At 36.1% G+C, this 23,439-nt stretch overlaps 1 protein-coding gene across 8 annotated transcripts in view; it reads left to right on the forward strand.

The window, feature by feature from the left end:
- Nucleotides 1–23,439, forward strand: part of MAP4K3 (mitogen-activated protein kinase kinase kinase kinase 3) — a 196,629-nt gene that overhangs the window by 114,390 nt on the left and 58,800 nt on the right. For all 8 annotated transcript variants that reach the window (XM_045079196.1, XM_045079190.1, XM_045079192.1 and 5 more), the window contains exons 4-13: nucleotides 3,015–3,079; nucleotides 8,956–9,011; nucleotides 9,619–9,666; nucleotides 14,410–14,452; nucleotides 15,971–16,043; nucleotides 18,747–18,878; nucleotides 19,081–19,143; nucleotides 19,231–19,312; nucleotides 19,406–19,516; nucleotides 22,305–22,383. In XM_045079196.1, the coding sequence (XP_044935131.1) occupies nucleotides 3,015–3,079; nucleotides 8,956–9,011; nucleotides 9,619–9,666; nucleotides 14,410–14,452; nucleotides 15,971–16,043; nucleotides 18,747–18,878; nucleotides 19,081–19,143; nucleotides 19,231–19,312; nucleotides 19,406–19,516; nucleotides 22,305–22,383 (752 nt within the window). The remainder of the gene's footprint in view (nucleotides 1–3,014; nucleotides 3,080–8,955; nucleotides 9,012–9,618; nucleotides 9,667–14,409; nucleotides 14,453–15,970; nucleotides 16,044–18,746; nucleotides 18,879–19,080; nucleotides 19,144–19,230; nucleotides 19,313–19,405; nucleotides 19,517–22,304; nucleotides 22,384–23,439) is intronic.

Raw genomic sequence — 23,439 nt, forward strand, 5'->3', positions numbered from 1 at the left:
TAACTTCTTAGTGTTATTATGAAAATGATTTTACCTTGCTGGTCCCCTGAAAGGTTCTTTCCCCTCAGGGGCCCCAGACCACAGTTTGAGAATCACTGTTCTTAGAGGAAGGATTCAACTAATGGAGAGAGAACAGGCTGTGGTATCTTGCATCTACACATATCACATTAGAGCTGAAGCACCATTCTGAAGTTAATTGGTTGGTGGACTTGCCAGTTTTACACCTCAGTTTAAGGAAAGATGGACAGATGCCAAGTGGTAACTGTAAGCAGTCTATACAGAGTAGCAAGCATATCATCAGAGAAAAAAGTATTTCTAACATTCCTTAAACTCATTAGTACAGTCACTCATACAGATCAAAATAGCTTAAAAGCAAAGCCCTTGTAGTAGCTGTCTCTGGAAGGTAGACTCCTGCTTAGGGGGTTTCCAATCAACCACTTCTGGAGCGTGTAGGCAGCAGCACAGAGGGGTGTTTCCAATTAGAAATTTGTGTCACACTGTCTGTGCTCAAGTATTTTAAGTAAAACAATTGGAGAGCTAATAAGACGTATGTCAGAAACAGAGTGTGTGAATCAAGACTTTTTTTTTTTTTTTTTTTTAAAGGAATGAAATTTAACAAATAAGGATAAAGTTCTCTGCATATTTTTAATGAACCAGGTAAACGTGGAGCTGGAGAAAATCATCTGACTACTTTCTACACAATAAAGATCCAGAGGTTTTAGTTGACTTCAGCCTTGCAAACCAGCAGTTTTTAGAGCAGTTGCTAAGAACCTGAAGATAGCCTTTAACCAGGTGAATAGAAATATAAGTGTTCTAATAAAGGAGATAATCATTAGATTTTCTAGGGTAGTTAGACTTCTCCCTGTGTAGCAGTCACCAGTCATAAATGCCTTCATCCTTTTGGATAAGGCCACACATCTGCCAGCACCCGGAATCCATTCCAAGAGTTATTAAAACCAGGCCACTGGGCAGCTCTTACTGTAACTATACCGTCATGCCTGGGTTTCATTAGTATGTGGACCACCTGGGAATATTAGTTACTAAAATGACTTCAGATTTCTTCTGGTCTTCATGATGTTCAGCTTTGCCTCTAGAGTGTTTTTTCCCTTTTCGTAGTTTGCTGACCTTCATGCTTGGATCCTTGTGTTCCCTTGTTACATGCTACATTGTCCCATCACACTCACCCAGGCCGGCCTCTTAGGTCTGGTTAATCTCATCACCGCCACCATGTGTGATTTGCTCCCAATAACAGCAGCACTATTTATGTTTATGCAATTCTTGGAATAATACTTGATTCTGGATGCCGTGTTTTGAAAGACATTGACAAAGTATAGACCATCAAGATGAAGGTAACTAAACTGAGTGTGCAAACCAAGCATTGTTTTACAGTGTGACCCAGCCTGTCCTCGCTCCCTTTCCTGCCATTGTCTCTTCAGCTAGTCTGGGTTCCACTCAATAAACTACCCACAGTTTTCAAATTTTCATTCTCTGCTCAGACCACTTCCTGTCTATATGATGAATTCCTATTTAAACTTCAAGACCCAACTCAAATATTTCCTCCCTAGTGATTTCCCTTGACTTTCCTAGGTATTCTTACCTCTGGATTCTCATAGAGCTTTATGCATGCCTGGATTGTGTATTTAATCAAATTATAATCTAATCCAGGGTTCTTTTCTGTATAAGACTATATGGTAAATATTTTAGTTTTTGTCTTTTTCTCTCTGTCACAGTTACTCAACTATGCTGCTTTGGTACAAAAGTAGCCATAAATGGGTGAGACTGTGTTTCAATAAAACTTTATATGGACACTAAAATTTAAATTTCAGGTAATTGTCATGTGTTAAAAAATATTCTTCTTTTGATTTCTGCCCCCCAACCATTTCAGAATATAAAACCATTCCTTGTTCCTGGTCAGTACAAGTCAGGCAGCAGGCTAGATTTGGCCCACTGGCTGTGGTTCGCTGACTCTTCATCTAATCCATATGTTTATTTTTCAGTCACTTTTGCATTCATTCATTTAGGAAATATTCGTTTACTGGCTCTTTTAGGTACTGTGAGTGCAGTATGAGATAGACATATTAAGGCAGAATCTTCTGCATTTGATTAAACTTGTTGAGTTCGAAGACTTTTTTTTTTTAAGATTTCATTTATTTATTTGTCAGAGAGAGAGAGAGAGAGCACACAAGCAGGCAGAGGCAGAGAGAGAAGCAGGCTCCCGCTGAGCAAGGAGCCCGAAGCGTGACTCAATCCCAGGACCCTGGGATCATGACCCGAGTGGAAGGCAGCCGCCTAACCTACTGAGCCACCCAGGCGCCTAAGACTTTCTATTCCATCTCTGTCCCTGAAGAATAGTATATTTCTTGGTCATTTTGAGATGAAGTAGTGAAGATTGAAGATTGAACAAGGAATAAGCTATTAAATCTTAGCTAATCATTTCTCCTGTGACTGTGATTATCTTGAGTGTGAGAGAGAAATGCTACCTTAACACAGTGATAATTTTTTGTTAAGATTTTATTTATTTATTTGACAGAAAGAGAGATCACAAGTAGGCAGTCCGAGAGAGAGGAGGAAGCAGGCTTTCCACTAAGCAGAGAGCCCGATGCAGGGCTTGATCCCAGGACCCCGGGACCATGACTTGAGCCAAAGGCAGAGGCTTTAACCCACTGAACCACCTAGATGCCCCTCACAGTGATAAATTTTAACAGATTGTTTTGGAAAGACCTTTGTTGAATCTAGATGTGAGGGTAAAGTATACATTTTGTCTGTTTTGTTGATGACAGCACTATTAAAAGTGATAAGCTTTGAGGTGTATTCTGTAATGAATTTTCTACATAGTTTTTGGTATGAACATTTTAATTAACATTTAACTTTTATAATACTATCTTGGGGTAGATGGGTGAACTATAGAGAAGTGGAAGCTTTAACTAAATGGATAAATGGGTACCTTAAAATACTTGTTACCTCACCTAATTTTAATCATGACAATGTGATACATGCTTATTTTCTCTTTATAGGCGAGATAAACTTTGGATTTGCATGGAGTTTTGTGGAGGTGGTTCTTTACAGGATATTTATCATGGTAAGACAAAAGTTATGTTTTATACACATTAAGTAGAATTTCTTAAAATATAGTTATTTACTATATTAAAGCATTAATGCTGTTTGGAGGAACGTTTGTTTTATTATTGTTATTTAGATACATAAAAGAATTTAAGATCTTATGGATGAAAGGAACATTTGCATTATAAGTTGCAAAATTATGTGCAGTTAAACTATTAGCTAATTCTGAAGAAGACATTATATATGGTTAGTTCAAAATTCCAAACTCAGATTTGTAAGAAACATGTAAAGGCCTTGATGGTTAAGCGAAAAGAATAACCAGTTAATACATGAGTAGTATTAATACAAAGATAATTGATTTTGCTCTCATGTATTCAAGAAACATCAATTAAATTGTTGACCTTTTAAAATACTAGATTCTGGGGAATTAAAATTATTAAAGCCTTTTTTATTGAGATTTCAGTGGAGTATGTAAGAAAGATTTGTAAAGTACAGTAACAGTGTTTACGGTCTTTCTTTCTCTGTCCCATTCTGTGAATGAGTTATTGTCACAGACTGCAGAGTAGGTATATTCTTTTACTGGAGCTGTGCTTTTTGATTAATGTAAAATAAAATACTGTTTTAATAAGTCATATGTCAATTTTACCAGAAAATATTTTGGAAAATTTCTTCGTTTTTCTTGATATGGGATTCGGGCTCACATTTTCCCATTAGGGCCTCTTAAGTAATTTTGGGGCTGATGGTAATAAAGCACTTGTTAAAAGACTGTTTGGATAGGAATTTTACTGTCTTTGTTTCATTTCACTTTACTGTATGTATCTTCTTAGAGCTTTTACTTAACCATAAAGATTGACATAATAGTATTGAAGTACTACTAACTACAGCTGGAATGAGAAAAAGGAAATGATAGATTTTCTGGAATTGTTTTCGAAAGCTTAATGAAGAAAATGAGCTTTTAATTGGTCTTTAGAAGATACATAAACTCTGGGTAGAAAGAAGAGGTAGAAGTGCATCCTAGGAGATGAAACAGCAGTACAGTGCTGTCTGTGAAGGTGTGACACGTGAGATTACTTTCATTGGTGTGGGGTCTGTATTTGGGGAATAGGGTCAGATACAGAGAGCCCTGAAAGCCAGGTGGGAACATTTCTGCTTCATAAAAAGTTACTTCATTTCTGAGAATATTTTTTTTAAGTATGGCTGTTGTTTATATTTGAGAATTTTGTTTATTAATGACATATTGATTTCAAAGATTCAGTGAAAATTGAGAAATACTTGGCATTGTTTTGCATTGCAGGACAATACAGTATTTATGGAAGCTATTCAAAAAGCTATTTCCCTTTTTTGTTTTAGTTGGGACTAAATTTATCTATTATTTTTTCTCATACTTACTCGTTTAATTTCCTTTGTCCTGAAGTTTTTTTTCAGTTGGGTCTTCTATGGGTACACTCCCGGTCTCTGACCCTCATTCTTCAATCATAGGTTAAGTGGGGCATAGACCAATATTTTTCTGTCTGCATTTTGAAGATATTAGACCTGTGTCCTCTAGCTTCTATAGTTGTTGGTATCTTCTGTCACTCTAACTATGTATTAGTCGTTTTCAGGTAATCTTCCTTTCTAATCGATTTTAAGATTTTTTTTCCTCTTAAATTTCAGGTGTTTTTAGTATCTAAACATGGACTTACATTTACTTCTCTTGCTTAGGACTTAAAGTGCTTATCAGAAAGGATTTAATTTATTCATCGAGCCTGGACAGTTACCAATTATTATCTCTTAAAATCTTTTCTACCCCAGTATTTTTGATCTCTCCTTTTAGAATGTCAGATATATATTAGATTTTCTCTGTGTCTCTAAAAATCAACTGTATATTTTGCACTTTTTAATCCCTCATGAGAGCACCGAGGAGTCATATAGCCATTGTATAGTTCACTGATTATACAGCTGTGTTTAGTACATCCATTGGGTTTTAATTTTTGGTGACTGTATTTCTCATTTCTAGAAAGTATTTGGTTCTATTTTAAGTCTCCCTTCATTTTATATTTGTGTCTTATTATAATTTTTCATTACTTCTTATACATCTTTAGTTAGTTTTTTTTTTTTTTTAAGATTTTATTTATTTGACAGAGATCACAAGTAGACAGAGAGGCAGGCAGAGAGAGGGGGAGGAAGCAGGCTCCCTGCTGAGCAGAGAGCCCCGATGTGGGACTCGATCCAGGACCCTGAGATCATGACCTGAGCTGAAGGCAGAGGCTTAACCCACTCAGCCACCCAGGTGCCCCTGCATCTTCAGTTTTTAAGCATACCTTTCTTCAGTTTTTCTCAGATTGTTAAGTAATTCCATCTGATATATATACTTGCTTTTAGGTGTCTGGTTCTGCTTACTTCATAAATAAGAAAGAAGACCAGTTTTTTGTTACAGAAATATTTTTGTCATGACTGTTGTCATTCCATTTCAACCAAATGTTGGAAGTAGCAAAGTAATATGAGTTTATTACTCTTGATTTATTTATACTGATTGGCTGCTGGGTCAATGGAAGAAAAAATAATTTTACAACACCTTGGATATTCTCAAATATATATACAAGGGATTTACATGCTTATCAAACCCCAGTCCCTATTCACTCTTAACTTCATCGTGATTGCTGCCAAATGACCTTCTTGTGGCAATGTGTATACTCCTCTTTGGCCCGTCTGTAGTGCTCTCTACTTGGACAGCTGCGTAAGACAGATACCTCCATTTCTTTCTGTGTTTCTCTTTCTCTTCTCTCTTTATCACACTGTCATTCTGTGGGAGTAGTGTACTAACTTGGGTTACCTCACCTAGTGACAGAGAAGTTCTTCTTTTCTAATAACCCTAATGCTTGTGGGATTTTGCTTTTTTATATGTGTAATACAAAGCATATTTTGATCTGTCATGCAAAATTTGCAAAGCCTGCTTTTTCCCCTGTTATTTCTGCTTTCTTTTTTTAACTTACGCTTTCTGAAATATCACTAAACCAATTTTTATAATTTGTTTTACTGCTCTTATTTCCATCACTCCATAGGATTTTTTAAAAATTTAAATCTTCTTACAAGAGGGAACTGTATTAGTTGTCTATTGCTATATAACAAATGATCCCAAAATTTAGCAGCTTAAAACAGCAAATACTATGTCCCAGTTTCTGAGGGTCAAGAATTCAAGAATGGTTTAGTTGGGCAAGTCTAGCTCAAATTCTCTCATAAACTTGCAGGCTTCACTATTAACTGGGACTCCGGCCCTCTGCGGGCTTGGGTAGGGCTCAGGAATTCACTTTCACCTTGATTCACTTAACATGGCTTTTGGCAGAAAGCTTCAGGTCCATGGCTCTTGGCAGGTATCAGTTTTTCACTGTGTGGATCTGGCCATAGGACAGTTTGAGTATCTTCACAATATGGCAGCTGGCCTCCCCGGGCATGCAATCTCCAAGAGCAAAGAAGAAGCCATAAAGCGTTTTATGATGTAGTCGCAGAAGTTGTATATGGTCCCTTCAGCCATATTAGAAGCAAATCATTTCTGTCCAACACATACTCAGAAAGGGAATTAAGTTCTAAACAGTTGAGGTGGAAACTATCAAAGCATTCATGGACATGTTTTAAATTACCACAGGTGTGTGAAGGGGATACATTTTGAATTTATATTTTTACGTGAGTTTCTTATCTCCCTTTGTTTACTTTTTCTTTGATAAACTAACATTGGAACCTTTCATTGTTCCATTATAATGCATTTTCCCCTCTATTTTCCATTGAACATTTTCCCTCTGTTTAATATTGTTCTTTTGACAGTTTCCCACATTCTTTTATGTCATTTGTGGTGAATTTCTTCCCACTTATTTAATAATTTTGAATTCTCATATCATTTTCAACAGGAATACCATATGGCTTTTGAGAATGGGTTCTTCCACAGTGGTGGTTATGGTGGTTTTTCTTTTCTGTGATCCCAAGACCCCAGTGTATCCAGTATATTTGAACCCTAAACCTGAGTGAAGAGGCCTGTGGTGACAGAATCTGGAAGATATTTTTCCTATCTGGATCCTATCCATGATACAAAATCCTTGGTCTTCTTTTCCTTGTCTACCCTTTTTAGGTGAAGATGTAGCCCTTTGAAGGTTCTGGTTTTATGAGCATATTTGTTTTAACTGTTCCTCTACAGTTCAGTGGCCTTTTCTTCTGTTCTGTTCCCCACGTAGGGGATAAAACTAAAGCGCCAGCTTACCAAGATTGACCTTTTCTTTAGAGATAGCTAGAATATTTCACATTTTTACCATTCTGATTTTCATTTCCCTTTTTGTTTTTGGCTCCTGGGAAAGTCTCTAACTTTTTAACATAGCTAGGCATTTAAAAGCTTATTTAAAATACTCTTTTCTGTCATTTCTAGGTATTGTTTTCAGGGTTTTCAGGGTGTTTGCCATATTGTGGAAACAGAAATAGAAAGGAGGCCCATCTTACTGAATGAGAGGGGCTTACAAACCACAAGAATTAGTTATATGACTTACCTTCAGACATTCAAACCCAGACTTGTCCTTAAGAAAATCTAAGTGAAATAGATTTCTCTCTTACACAATTGTAAAATACAACAAATACCCCCCAAATAAACATTTTTCGAAGAGGTTACTATCTAGCAAAAGATTCCATCGTTGGAATTTAATTCAATTTTTAGAATAGTCTCTCCGACCTAATGTGAAGAGACTTCATTCTGAAGTGATTTAGTAGGGAAAAAGAGAAAACTACTTAAATGTCTTCAGTAGTGGATAGATGCAGAGAAATATTGTTTAAATATTATGATTGAGTTATGTGTATTGATATAGAAAGTTGTCAATGGTAAGTGAAAAAAGGTTTTAGAATTGTATGTGTACTATGATTCCATTCATATTCTTCTGGGAGATCTGTACATACATTATTTAAAATATGTCTCTATATAAAATTATCTGGTAGGCTATAGGCCAAATTATTGATATTGCCTATTATTGAGTAATAGTATGGGTAAGGAAGAGACCTTTACTTTCCAAACTTGTCTATCGATTGGATTTTTATAGTGAACATACTATTTTTATAGCTATAAAGCTAATAACCTTAGGGGGGAAAATATTGACTTAATACTAGCTGTAAAACAGGGTGCCTGGGTGGCTCAGTTGGTTAAACATCTGACTTCTAATTTTGGCACAGGTCATGATCCCAGGATTGTGAGATCAACCCGTGCTTTAGGCTCTGTGCTGGGTATGGAGCCTCCTTAAGATTCTCTCTCTCCCTCTCCCTCTGCCCCGCTCCTTTCTAAAACAATTATTTATTTATTTGAGAGAAAGTGAGTGAGAGAAAGCAGAGAGAGGGAGTGAGAAGCAGACTCCCTGCTGAGCAGAGAGCCTGACATGGGGCTCAGTCCCAGGACCCCTGGGATCATGACCCCAGCCGAAGGCAGATGCTTAACTGACTGAGCTACCCAGGCCCCCTCTCTTCACCCCTCTTTTAAAAAAATAAAACAAAACTACCCTTAATACATGTATTACATATCAATTTTAGAAAAGTTTAATAAAAACTAGCTAAGCCTCTTCTCCATGATTTATTTCTTTAAACATTTAAAAGGTAATATTGATCAATGAGGTGCAAAAATGATAATATAATTAATTTCAGAGACTACTTCAGTCCTTTATTCATTCCACAAACATTTATTTAGCAGCTGTCCCATGCCAGGCACTGTTCTAAACGCTGGGGCTACAACAATGAGAAAAATCAGATTTAAAAAATCCTGCCCTCATGGAGCTTACATTTTACTACAGTTGTTTAGGTATATCAAGGCTATTGCTTAGTGGAACCTGTAAGACTTCAGCATTTACTGAAAAATGTGCTTTGACTAAATTCACTGATACTAATTTTCTTCTCTTATAGTAACAGGACCTCTGTCAGAACTGCAAATTGCATATGTTAGCCGAGAAACACTACAGGTAGGTCCAGTGCAAATTAAAAAGTACCATTCTTTATTGGATTCAGAGTTTAATTATTGTGCATTATCTGTTAAGTAAAGGTAGAGCATTCTAGTTTGATAAACTCTTGGATTTTAATATATTTTTAATTGTTTGTATAGTAAACTAAAATTATATTTGCATATAAACACTATAAACCCTTAGTGTGATAATATGACCTCCTAAAATTTAAGTGCTCTGGATTTATTTTATATTTTTATATTCCTCTTAATACCAAAGAAATGCTTGAAAATTAAGCACTCTTACAGGAATTGAAACTCTTTCTAATACTAACTGCATTTATACTTTTTAAATGTTCTTTCAGACTATTTGCAGAGTTTAGTGGAAAGTATTTGTCTTTAGAAAATTAGTGGTTCCTGCTGTGCTTTGCCTTTTTCATTTTCTTGATTCTTTTGTCTTTTTAGGCTATTTCAGTAAAATAATGATTACCACTAGACCTTCTGTAATGAGTAAATAAAAAGCAGAAACTGCTTTTTATTTCATTAATCCCATTAATCACTTTACATCCCGAAATATGCTCTGTAGTAAAGTTTTATTAATTTTTGTGTTTTGTTTTTTGAAACTCCAGGGATTATACTATCTTCACAGTAAAGGAAAAATGCACAGAGATATAAAGGTATATATCATACGTTTAATCTAATGGCATCTCTCATTTTTAAATACTCGGCTCAAACTGTTGAACAATTGTCTTAATCTCTTTGATGAATTTCTTACCTGAAATATGTCACTATAATAAAATTGAGTGATACTTTTAAGAGTTTTATTACTTTTTTTTTTTTTTAAAGATTTTATTTATTTGTCAGAGAGAGAGCAGAAGCACAAAGAGCTGCCAGCAGAACAGGCAGAGCAGGTAGAGGGAGAAGCAGGCTCCCTGCTGAGCAAGGACCCTGGGATCATGACCCAAGCTGAAGGCAGATGCTCAACCAACCGAGCCACCCAGGTGTCCCGAGGTTTATTACTTTTTTTATAGCAGCTGTATTGAGATGCAATTCACATGCCATAAAATTTATCCTTTTAAAGTATACATTTGTGGATTAGTGTTATAATAACCCAGATTAGTTTATCTATAGTTACTTTTTTTGTAAAAAGCAGATTAGGTCATCAGCTTCCATTAAGTTAGAATTTTTAGAACCTATCATGCTTCAAATATTATAGTAAACTTTGGAGGTCTAAAAGAAATAACATTAGTAATGTCTCAAAATGGATAAATTCAACTGTACCGTTTTCTGATGGTCGTTGATTTAACTGGCAGAGGAGAGCAGGTGCACTGGATATGCTGGGGTTAGCTCTGTGGTAAATTTGGTGCTCTGGCAGGACTCCTGAAGTTTTCCCAACTTAGTATTTTCTCCTTTCATTTATTTTTCTTTTACCTTCTTCCTTGTTCATCTTTTCTCCTACTTCTTTCCCCCTTTTGTTTTCTGAAGTTTACTTTGACATAAAGGTTATACACTTTTGAGGGGCGGATATCCTCTTGCTCTTTGAGTCCCTGAAAGCCATGGACTCTCTTCTCAGAAAATGTCCTTATGCCCAGACTTCATATTTTGCATAAAATTTCAGTGGACTGTCAGATCAGCTGCTGAGATCCTTTACTTTAAGTAATTTTTATAAGCCACTTAAAAGACATAAGCAAAGAGCTTTGGAGTTCAGAGGGAGAAGATATCATAACAGAAGTAAATCAAGAAAGGTACTGTGTCATCAGCACCTAGATGATCTGGAAAGTCTGATAGATTTTTGTCCGAAGTGGAGGTTGGAGTGCCTTACAAGCAGAAGGAACAGTGAAGCAAAGATACCAATGTCAGGAAAGTGTACGGTCATTGTGGGGAGCATAAAAAGCCTTACTGTTTTATTGAAGAGAACGTATGAGAGTAACAAGAGATGGGGTTGGCTCCATTACACGAAGAGTTGTGTGCTGAACTTCAGAGTTTGTGCCTAACTGGGGAAATTCAGCCCATCACCTTTATTTCCACCCTGGTCTAAGCCACCGATTTATTCTTTCTCACCAGGACTTTTCTAGCAGCCTTCCAGGTGCTCTGCTTGAATGTTTCTATAGTCACTTCTCCAACTTGCAACCAGAGTGATCTTTTTATTTTTATTTATTCATTTGTGTATTTATTTATTTTAAAAGATTTTATTTATTTGATAAAAAGAGAGAGAAATTGAGAGAGAGATAAATAAATAGAGAGAGAAAGAGCCAGAGAGCACAAGCAGAGGGAATGGCACAGAGAGAGGGAGAAACAGGCTCTGCCCTGAGAGGGGAGCTGGATGCGGGGCTTGATCCCAGGACCCCGGGATCATGACCTGAGCTGAAGGGAGACACTTAACCATCTGAACCACCCAGGCACCCCCAGAGTGATCTTTTTAAATCACAGCTCATCACTCTTCTGTTTATAAACCACCTTGGCGGGGCGCCTGGGTGGCTCTGGGGGTTGAGCCGCTGCCTTCGGCTCAGGTCATGATCTCAGGGTCCTGAGATCGAGTCCCACATCGGGCTCTCTGCTCACCGGGGAGCCTGCTTCCTCCTCTCTCTCTGCCTGCCTCTCTGTCTACTTGTGATCTCTCTCTGTCAAATAAATAAATAAAATCTTTAAAAAAAAAAAATAAACCACCTTGGCTTCCTACCATACTCAGTGTAAAATCAAGATTTTTTTTTTTAATTAACTATACAACCCTGTAAGGTTATCCCTGATCTGGCCCCTGCTGTTCTCTTTGACCTCATCTCACATGCCTCTCCATTTCACTCATTCTGTTTCAGCCCACACCAAACTTGATGTTTTTGGAATATGTAGAACTCATTCTGGCACCAAGGTTTCGTGTTTGCTGTATTCTCTTCCTGGAATGTTTTTCTCCCAGATTTTGGCATGGCTCTGCACCCTCACTTCATCCAGATCTCTGCTCAGATACCACTGTCTTTAAAGTACTTACCTCTTCCTGCCTTTGAATCATTGCTCATTCATGTGTGTGTGTATTCATTTTTAGATTTTCTTTCTCCTATTCAGTGTAAACCTCACGAGAGCTGGAACTTACTCTTATCTTTTACTGTATTTGTTACTACAACCCTTGAGCTTAAAATAGCAGTTGGTTGCTCAGGGACAGAGGAAAGGAAGGGTGGAAGGAAAGGAGCTTCAAAGGCCATAGATGCATGTGTTGTGATATAGACTATAATTTAGGAAAATTTACCTGGAGCTGGGGAGAGACCAAACTGAGCACTGTGGCAGACATCTAGATAGCTGGGGCCCAGATCAAGTTAAAATCCATGCTATTTCATCAGTTGAGTGCCCAACTCCTGATTTTGGATCAGGTCATGATCTCAGGGTTGTAAGGTTAAGTCCCATACCAGGCCCCCCTCTGGGCCTGGAGCCTGCTTTTAAGATTTTCTATCTCTGCCCCTGCCCCCTCCTCCCTCTTAAAAAAAAAAACTCCTCGCTGTAGTCCTTTGTCCCTCCTTTTTCTTGTTTCTACCATTATTCCATAGTGCTGCAGTAATATCAGGTGTTGCAGTCTTACATTATGGTTTCCTCTTTTTTTGGATGGAAAAGGGTTACCTAGTATTTTTCGTTTAAGTCTATAATTACGTGATTGATGGCACCTTTGATTAAAGAGCCTGCTTGCTTTCACTTGTTCATTTAAAAGTTATAAAAAGGCAAAAAATAAAATTTAAAAAGACTGTACATCTTGGGACACAGTATTTCTACCTCTTCTAAAAGCTTTGAGCTTATTGAAGTGGTTACTTGGGCTAAGGTCAGGAAGTAGGAGTGGCTAAAGTGCGACTAGGTCATTGTAATGGGAAAACACTGAGTTGTTTCCTCTCTGTATAGGGAAAAGCCCAGTTCTTCCCTACTGTGTGCTTCTTTCCTGAGTCTACTTTACTTCCTCACACAGAACACTTCACTTCTGACATTTTTGGTCACCAAACGTGTGGTGATTTCCCACACATAGCAAGCAGTTCTCTGTGACACCAGCTGGGTGTGCATACCGTTTAACTCAGTTCTGACACTGTTTCCTGGAGGTAGCATCAGATCCCACAGATATGGGCTCAGTCCCACAGGACTGTCCCTTCTCCCATCACACACACACACACACACAAATACACACCCTCCAGATAATAGGTTGCAAGCCCAGGTTATCAGCTGTGCTTCTGAGCATCTGACTGAATAGCTCAGCGGTTCCAAAGACCCCTTCCAGGGTTCAATTAATTTGTTAGAGTGGCTCACAGAACTCAGGAAATTGTGTACATTTACCAGTTTATTAAAGGATTTGGCAAGAAATACCAATGAACATCCAGATGGGAGCGATTCATAGGGCAAGGTATGTGGGAAGGAGTGTGGAGATTCCATTCCTTCTCCAGACATGACCCTCTCCTAGGACCTCCACCAACCTGGAAGCTCTCTAAACCCCATTTTATGGAGTCTTCTTCCTCTTTAGGCATGATCAGTCATTAACTCCATTTTCAGCTCCTCTCCCTTCTCAGGAGATTGTGGGGCAGGGCTGAAAATTCCAAGCTTCTAATCATGGCTTGGTCTTTCCAGTGACCATCCCTTATCCAGGAGCTGTGCAGAAGCCCATTCATAGTTGCTTCATTAGAACAAGAAGACACTCCCGTCACCCCAGAAATTACAAGTGTTTCAAGAGCACTGTGTCAAGAACCAGGGTCTGAGATCATATATTAGAACAAAAGATGCTCCTAGCGCTCTTGTCACTTCGGAACTTACTAGGGTTTTCCAGAGGGCCATGCCAGAAACTGGGGGGAGAAACCAATCTATGTTTCCTGTTATCTCACAGTCATGTAGACAGGTGACATTTTGATTTGGTGGGCCCGTGGCTAGTTGTTTATCTTCTGAACAGGCCTAAACAGTGGGCAGACATGTTAAGATAGACAGCCCCATGTACTAAGCAGCAAGGTTCAGTCTTAAAGACCAGCACCATTTCATCAATGATCAATTCCTATGAAGGCAAATTTGTGGATTTTTTGAACAGAAATAACAAGTTTAAAATGTAATAGAATGAAGTGAAAATGCCAATATAAGTTCATATTTTAGTGCAGTCACAGTGTTTAATCAGTAAGAAACTAACATTTAGATGAAAAATAATACATCGTTTTTATAATAACATTCATATTGTGTTAATAGCAGCCTTTTGCAAGGTGGAAATTTTGTAAGAATAGTCAGATTAACTAAAATGTGGATGGTAAGTTTTCCTGTGAATATAATGATGTGTAACACTTTAGTTGGGGATACTTTAAACTTTTAAGTATTTCTAGGTCTAAGGCTGCTACTTGTGTTTATTTTAAATATGAAATTTGGTCTATTGTATGTTGTGTCTGAAAAAATGTTTCTTACTTTAAAATGTTCTCACTTTGAAGGGAGCTAACATTCTGTTAACGGATAATGGTCATGTAAAATTGGGTAAGTAAATTAAAATTTTGTCATTTGTTCCAATTTATTCAAGAACATAATAAGTTTGTATTTTGCTTTGCTAGGACTAGGTTTTTCCCTCAGCATTTCTGTATTTTTAGGTGAAAATCTCATTGCGGGGCATATGTAACCTCTCTATATCTGGTTCCTTTTCCCTTAATGGGGATAAAGTCTGATCTTCACATACGACAGATTTGTTTTAAAGATACAATAAAATAATAATTCTTTAGAGATCCTTTTACCTATAACTTGAGAAATGTGACTTTTGGTAAGAATAATCTATAGAATTACCTTGTGACCAAAAAACAAGGTAAACAAACCAAGCCAAAAAATCAATTGCACCAGCAATCCTACATCCTTTACATTAGCTTTTAAAATAAAATACAGTATTACTTATATAAGAGTGTAATACCGATATTGGTTGTTGCTTTATTTCAAACCATACCTTTTGTTTTGTAACTTTTGATTATGACTGAAATAGAGTTTAAACCCTAAATAAGTTTGAAAGTTTAAGACTGCAAATATGTATAGTATAGTAGTTTTTATAAATAAGATCATAGCTGTTAGGTGTTAAGTGAAGTATTTAATAAATAAGAAAGTTATTTTGAATTACATATTACTATAAGATAAATCAGAAATTTTAAAAAATTGTAAAAACACAAAACCGTTTTTGAACTGTAGCCTGCAATACAACTAATCAGATTTAAAAGTATATAGCTGAAAATTAACATGTAATAAAAATTTTCCAAACCTCCTCTAAAGATGAAAAAAGCATTTATCTTAACTATTGATGGCTTAGTGAACAGTTTCTGTCAGCAGTTTATATTTTAGGTTAATATTATATACCTTCCTGGCAAACATCCTATATAGATCTTGATTGGTAAGGACTTAGAAATGACAGTTAAAAACTAGAAAATATTTAGAACTCAGCGTACTTAAAGAATAGCAACAAATCCAACATAAAAACAGATTTCCTGATAGTGATTGGTGTTGGTATTAGAATGTATTGCTGAGGTGAGAGTTTGTAGAATATTGTATTTGGATGTCTTTTCAAGCTAGGGTAGATTTGCCAGTAGATTATTAGTTTGTTTGATGTCAGTCATCATGAATGTGGCAGGAAGTGAATGGAATATATTACTACTTACCATCCCTTCCAATGATACTCCTTGAATTTTAGGTCCTGGGAACTTGAAATTATATTATTAAATCTGGCAGCTTAAATTTTCTCAGCTGTCTGTTTCTCATCAAAATTATTTGATCTTGACGTATTGTCATTTGATTTTATGCAGGGATATATGGGAATATATTTGGCTGTGATAGAAACTGACTACTTTGTGATATTTTAGTGCTAACCCATAAAAGTTAAAAATTTTAATGTGATGTTTAAGAATATCTCATTTCTATGAAATTAGTTTAATGAAAATAATTATTAAAAGTTATTTCTCATGTTACTGTAAATAGTTTTACTTTCCCTCAGCTTTCTTTTCTAAATGTTTATTTTTTTAATAGCTGATTTTGGAGTATCTGCACAGATTACAGCTACAATCGCCAAACGGAAGTCTTTTATTGGTACACCATATTGGTAATTGTATTTTAATTGACATTTTAACTTTTTGTTATTCTATCATTATTGAATAAATACAGCATCTATTGAAAAAAAAAATAGACTGGCCAAAATTTTTAGGATTAAACAGATTAAGAAGATAATCGGTAGCCTAAGCAATTTAGGCATGTACACTTGTAGATGGAGTACACAGCCAAGGAATATTTTATCATGTTTATTTTCATTAAGAGCAAAAGGCTTTAAAAAGATGGATAATGGCTTTCGGGAACCTTGATACAAAGGAACTCTCACTGACTCTCTGGGGTCCAGCATGATTTTTACACATACTTAGTAAATGTTTGTTGATAACTGATTTCCAACTCCAGCTTCAGAGATTAAAAGCTAATGTTATTTCTCTTCTAAGAAAGTAAGAACTATCTTGGGAGCTTGTGAAATTGTGAATTAGGCAAAGTAAATTTTGGGACAATTCTCACACTTCATCACTCTCTCTAGTATCATGTCTTTACCACATGAACTCTAGGGATGTAGAACAGAATGAAATCTCTTGTCCAAAGTGACTAAGGTTAGCAATTACTCAGTTAATAAAAAATGTCTGTTCAGTGGCACATCTCAAAATTTAATACGTATATACCTTAAACATTTTACTTTAATTTAAGGCATATGAGTGCACTTTTTTTCCTTTGCCATGGGACCTTTTCTTTGGCTCACTAATTAGAGTTCTGTCTTAATAATATAAACAATACCCACGATGCCTCAGCTGTATTTTCTGGGTTGTGTTTCTCTAAAATGCAGTGAGAACTTGGACGTATAAAGCATGCCCCTTTTTTTAAAGTCCGATGTATGAGCCGATGTATGAGTATTCAGCCTTATTCTGTATTTAGTTCTCTCAAGGTTGAGAAACTTGTATACTGTGGTAGTGAGAAAAACTACCATAATCAGTATAAAAGATAGGTTTCCAGCACCCAAGGAAGTGTTCTTTTGTCCCATTTTAGTAAATTCTGTTCCCTCGTCCCTAGCCTCTGTCAACACCCAGTGTGATTTCTGTCTCTCTAGTTTTGCCTTCTCCCCGAATGTCATACAAAATGGAATTATACAGTCTGTAGCCTTCCTAGTCTTTTGCAGTTGTCATATTCTTCCCCTAATTTGCCAGTCTTCTGGTTTTGTCTTTAGAAACTTGTCTTTAACAGGATTTTTGGAAGCATTAACTTTAATTTTCATAACTCTTTTCAACTTTCATTAACAAATCAGTTCTTTATAACAAATAATATTATTTATTGTATTATATAACATATATATATTTATTTATTTGCATAATATAATGAATAAACAGACTCAGAGATGAACTCAGTTGACAGTGGTAAGCATGCAGCCTAACTGGCAGAAGTAGAAGTACACCAGCTGGACAATTTCACTTGTATTTTATAGAGGAATGGAGAACATCATCTAACATGGCAAACCAGGCATACCAGCTTTATGCACTTTGATTCTCTGCAAGTGCATTTCCCCCCAGCAAACTGGAATCTAGCCAGCAATAATAGGAAAGCGGGAATGATAGCTGTCAGTAATCAGAAAGATAGTTGTACATCATCTTAAGTCAGAGAGAACCTATCAGTTCACCATTGTTCTAGCTTGCCATCTCTACACAGCTGTAAAGTAATAACTGATATACTTTAAAATTACTTTTCTTATAATAATTTGAATATTTTTAAGAAGTACTTTAGGATTAGAAAGATTTTAAGAACAAGCACTGTGAAAACTAAAGGGTGTGTGTGTGTGTGTGTGTGTGATTTCAACTGACTTAATTTGACTTGCCTGAAATCATACTAGGAAGACAGATGTGTATTTGCTACTTATTTAAATCATTCTTTTGATATTAAGAGTTAGTTATTTTAAAAAAAATTTTTTTTAAAGATTTTATTCATTTATCTGAGAGAGAATGAGTGAGAGAGAGCATGAGAGAGGAGAAAGTCAGAGAAGCAGGCGCCCCAAGAGTTGGTTATTTTTAAAACTATTGTTTAGGATTTAAAATATTTATATTTGAGAATTAGTATAATTTAAATCAGTTAAATACAAATTTATAGAAATATCATTAGAATAAGACTATATAGGAAAGTTTAAAAAAAGAAAACTAAGTTTGAGTGACTTTCCTTTATATAAATACAGCTTTAAAAAGCAAACACTCATTTTTATAATTTCCACCATTATAATAAAACTGAACAACTGCCAATTAACTTTATAGTAAATATGAATTACGTACTAAATTAAGATTATTGATGCCCCAATAAATAGTTTTGGTCACATGAAAACAGAGGCCAGATTGCAATTTGTTGGTGTAAGTAGGTAGAGCTAAAAATTGTAGAACATTTATTACAAGGTGTTATTTCTCTGTAAAATTGTGCAGAATTGTACAGAGGAAGTGATGGAGATATGGACAAATATAGGATGTGTTGCTATATTATAATTGGTAAAGTTTTATAAACCTTTATAGTTGGTATAGCAGAGTAACCAAGGAGTCACCAGTAGGGTCTTGGGATGGAGAATCTTACAAAGTCACGATCTTGGAAGAGATCTTTGATATACTACATATTTTTCAGATAATCAGGGTCTAAATAGGTCTCAGCTTAGTTTCAAGTGCCTCTGATGGGAATATGAAAGACAATACAATAGATAGAAGTTGTTTTTTATTTTCATTTTTTTTCTCTCCTGGAATATTTCCTTCAGGATGGCACCAGAAGTCGCAGCTGTTGAGAGGAAAGGGGGTTACAATCAGCTCTGCGATCTCTGGGCAGTAGGAATCACTGCCATAGAACTAGCTGAGCTTCAGCCGCCTATGTTTGACTTACACCCAATGAGGTCAGTGTATCATAATTGGAGAACTCTTTACTCCGATTAAGGGTAATCCCCTCCCCCTGCCTGTTACATCATGAACAAATAATATTCTTAGTCTTGCTCTACATCATTAGTAGTAATAGTATTATTTAATAGTAATAGATTTATATTACATATTAAAATGTGAAATCTTAAAATGCTGTGTAATTTGTTGTTGATTTTTCAGAGCATTATTTCTAATGACAAAAAGTAATTTTCAGCCTCCTAAACTAAAGGATAAAATGAAGTGGTAAGTATTTTTGTGTTACTTACTTTATAATCATGAGTAGAAAAAAGAAATAAAACTTAAAATTCTGTGATTTTCAAAATTTCTTAGGTCAAATAGTTTTCATCATTTCGTGAAAATGGCACTTACCAAAAATCCAAAAAAAAGACCTACTGCTGAAAAGTTATTACAGGTATTATTTTTGCCCTGAAATACGTCTTTTTTCAAAAAATAAAATGTTTACTCAGGTTTCTAATGAGTGTTTTGTATTATGTTACTTTTATAGCACCCATTTGTCACACAACCTTTGACACGATCTTTGGCAATTGAACTTTTGGATAAAGTGAATAATCCGGATCATTCCACTTACCATGATTTTGATGATGATGATCCTGAGGTAGGAATTGTCTTTACCAACTAGTGTATTTAACACATATGTATATAGGTATGTGCATTGAAGTTCTGGGTCTAGTTTAAATGAAAATCTCCTAAGGAAATAATTAAGTCTTTGACTCAGCCTCTCTTAGGGAAGTCATGTGCACGGTTTTTCTTACTGGCTTCTTATGGGTGACTATTTTCTGAAATGGCAAAGCACGATCATCTAATCCACTTGGTGAAATTACTATAGTTATTTCAAAGTAGTCATTTCAGATGATGTTGCCAAATAAATCGTCCACTATAAGAGAGAACACAAATGGGAAGCACTTAAACCAGATGTTAGAATATACTCAAAATTTCGATTCTGTTTTCCTCTTTTAAAAAATATCCTTGTACAGTACCTGATGAATTATTAGTAGTTAGTAGAAAGTATAGGATTGCTCTTGTTAGTGACTAAAACCCTAATTATCCACTATGGAAATTTTAAAAATAAGCCAGTATAGTTGTTAGAGAGTAACTAGTGATAGAAGCATTGATATTAAAGGAAGCTTCTCTTCTTTGGGCATATTTAAAATTCCTAGCTCAGCTAGTAATTGTGGCACCTAACATAAGCTTAGTAAATGTGACATGGCAGAATTTTGTTATTGGGTATGTAACTGCTGTGGATAGCCTTGACCCTGCCTGACAGGCTTTTTGGAAGGTACTTAAAATGGTATAAAATTCATTGATGGTACTGCGGGAATGATAGCTGTCAGTAGTCAGAAAGATAGTTGCACATCATCTTAAGTCAGAGAGAACCTATCAATTCACCATTGTTCTAGCTTGCCATCACTACACAGCTGTAATTAAATCAGCTATCTGCCCCCTTTTGTTCAAGGTTTGTAAAAGAGTTTGAAAACAAATGAGAATGAATGTGTTTCATTTTTTTTGCAAAAAAAAAAAACTTGTATAGATTATTTACTTGATAGAATTTTCTTCTCCTACATGTTTATCCATTTACTATGAACAGCATTCTTAGATTTAATAATTTTACAATTATCCATTTAACCTGGAAAAGTAAAACATGAAGAATTACTGATCTTATCATAAGAAAAAATTATTTTTGTTGTTTGCTTACTCTTGTTTCGTAAAAACTTGGGTTTTATAAACTCTTCTCCCATCATTCAACATCATTCAGTTTGCATGGTGACACAGGACTGTAGAAATGACCCTGTAAGCTGAGACACCCTGCAAAGTGATCCTAATCTAATCAGTGGCGAAAACCACAGTTGTTCTGTGACTTTAAAAAATTTTTGTCAAAATATTAAAAATTCTCTTACTGTCGGTTTTAAATGTATAAGGAAGGTGAAAAAAATAGTAAAACTAATGTTTACCTAGTGCACTGTTACTTAAAATATTAGAACCAGTGAGAATGAATGTGTTTCCTTTTTTTGCAGAAAGAACTTCTATAGATTATTTACTTGATAGAATTTTCTTCTCCTACATGTTAATCCATTTACTGTGAACAGCATTCTAAGATTTAATAATTTTACAACTAACCATTTTAGCTGGGAAAGTAAAACTGTTCTCATAGAGAGTCGTAGATTTTATTCATGTTCACTGATGATAGCAATCTGTGTGACTATCCTGACATGATACCTATTTTTGCTACTATATATTGTGATCAGAAGTCCAGGGGTTTTCCCCCAGTTCTCCTTCTAATTCGCTGAGCACCCTAATGTTGAGTCTCAGTGTTCTGATCTATAAAATGAAGATTAGTACTAGGTTCATAAGTTAATTTTAAAGACAAAATAAGCTCAGGTATATTGAAAGCGCTTTGTAAACAACGAATCACTGTATGTGTCAAGTTTACATACTTCAGTTTTGAAATGACTTTTGCTACTATTTTTCTACGTCAGTATTTTCAGTATTTGGGTCTTCTAGATTCATATTTATTTCCTGAGATGTGCCTATACTGAGAATAACTTGGGTCCTGTTCTTGATCTGCCTTTCGAATTTGATCATTTGAGCTCAAGTGTTTATGAATTACGTTTTCCACGAAGATATGCCTAAGAGTGTATCTCCTTCACACGCAGAAAAAAAAACCTGTTTGGTACATGAAATAGATGCTGGCATCACCTCTTAAGGTGAGATCTTAAAGTGTATGGGATGAGCTCTGATGGAGCTTCAGAGGCTTTACAGATAGGGCCCCTTGTGCTCCCCAAAAGATTGGAGGAATGTCCGTGATACAGCAATGAGAACTCATCACCGCTCCACCTCTTCCCCCCAGCCCGAATGTTTCTAAGTGTGGCGATACGCAGAGATTTTAATACAGTGAAAGGGAAGAAAATAGAGCACTACTCCTACAAGGAAAAAAAAACATAAAGGGGTCAAAATTATGTTTACTAAGTAAAAGGACTACAGATCACAGATACCTTTAGCATCAATTCATTTTATTTATCTCATTGTTTTTGGTAAAAGAACTTGAGGCAGATTTGTTAAATTAAAACAGTTCTGTTGAGCAGTAAGGAAAGCTGCAGCTTTTGAACCGCTGTTGAATTATTGAAACACTCAATTTTATATATTTATATATATTCAACTCAGAGAACATTTATTGGGAAACTGCTGTGGACAAAATATATCCATAATCTTAGAAGCTCCCAGTTTATAGTTGCTTCTTTTTGAGGGGGAAAAAAATCACAGATTCATTATATTTTGTCCCATTTTTGTATAAAATGGAGTATCTCTTTCACGTTTGAGTAATTTTGTGGACCAGGCTGTGACTTGATTGTCAAATGCCACATGTCATTGATTTTGGTCTTTCCTAGCCTCTTGTTGCTGTACCGCATAGAATTCACTCAACAAGTAGAAATGTAAGAGAAGAAAAAACACGCTCGGAGATAAACTGTAAGTGTATACTATACACGCTTCTTAATTTAACAATGAGAAATAAGATTTCAAGTTGTAATTTAGTTACAGTTCTTTTTGCTTCATTTTCTTCCGATTAGTCGTTCTTAGTAAATCTTTTTAGATGTTAGGGTTTAATTAAGGCAGAAAAAATTTCCTTTACCTTGTTCCCCGGGGAATTTTGGCAAGAGAGGGGATGTGGGATGTATTTATGTTGTTACAGTCTGGGAAGAGGAATAAAATTCCTTGACCAGGCAGGACGGGATAATCGAAGCAGTGCCTCTTAAACTGGTGTGTGACTCACCTAGAGAGCTTGTGGAAGTGGAGTTTCCCATTCCATGGATCTGCGGCTGGGCTTGAGGTCCTTCACTTTGCACAAGCTCCCGGGTTCTGTAGGGGTTTATGGTTCCAGGGCCACACTTTGAATAGCAAGGAGAGGTGTAAAGATCTGCAAACTAGCTCAGCATCTGAATGACCTGAGCATCTTTAAAAGTGGGTTTCCAGCCCCACTTTTCCATAGATCCTGATTCACTGGGTCTTGAGTCAGCCCAGGAATCTTTTAAAAGAGCCCCCAGGTATTTCTTATGGACACCCTTGTTATGGGCCCAACTGAGACCTTTCATCTGTACTGTCAACCCTTCAGTGAAAACTCTGCCAGCAGGAATCTGCAGTACTAGTGCCTAAAGTTCCTTTTTCTTCTTGGAAGCATTAATTCTCTGTGACATAGAATGCTAATTTAGTGCAATGAGGCTTCTGGTAACAGTTTTCCATGGGTTAAAGATTTATCCTGAGAGTGGGCGCCTGGGTGGCTCAGTGGGTTAAGCCGCTGCCTTCGGCTCAGGTCATGATCTCAGGGTCCTGGGATCGAGTCCCGCATCAGGCTCTCTGCTCAGCAGGGAGCCTGCTTCCTCTCTCTCTCTCTCTCTCTCTCTCTCTGCCTGCCTCTCTGCCTACTTGTGATCTCTCTCTGTCAAATAAATTAAAAAAAAAAAAAAGATTTATCCTGAGAGACCTGATATCCAGAATGACTAGTGAAGTTAGGCAGTGTGGTAACTT

The sequence above is a fragment of the Mustela putorius genome, unplaced genomic scaffold (genome assembly GCF_011764305.1).
Source record: "Mustela putorius furo isolate JIRA1106 unplaced genomic scaffold, ASM1176430v1.1 tig00000281_pilon_pilon_pilon, whole genome shotgun sequence".
NCBI classification, from domain to species: Eukaryota; Metazoa; Chordata; class Mammalia; order Carnivora; family Mustelidae; genus Mustela; species Mustela putorius.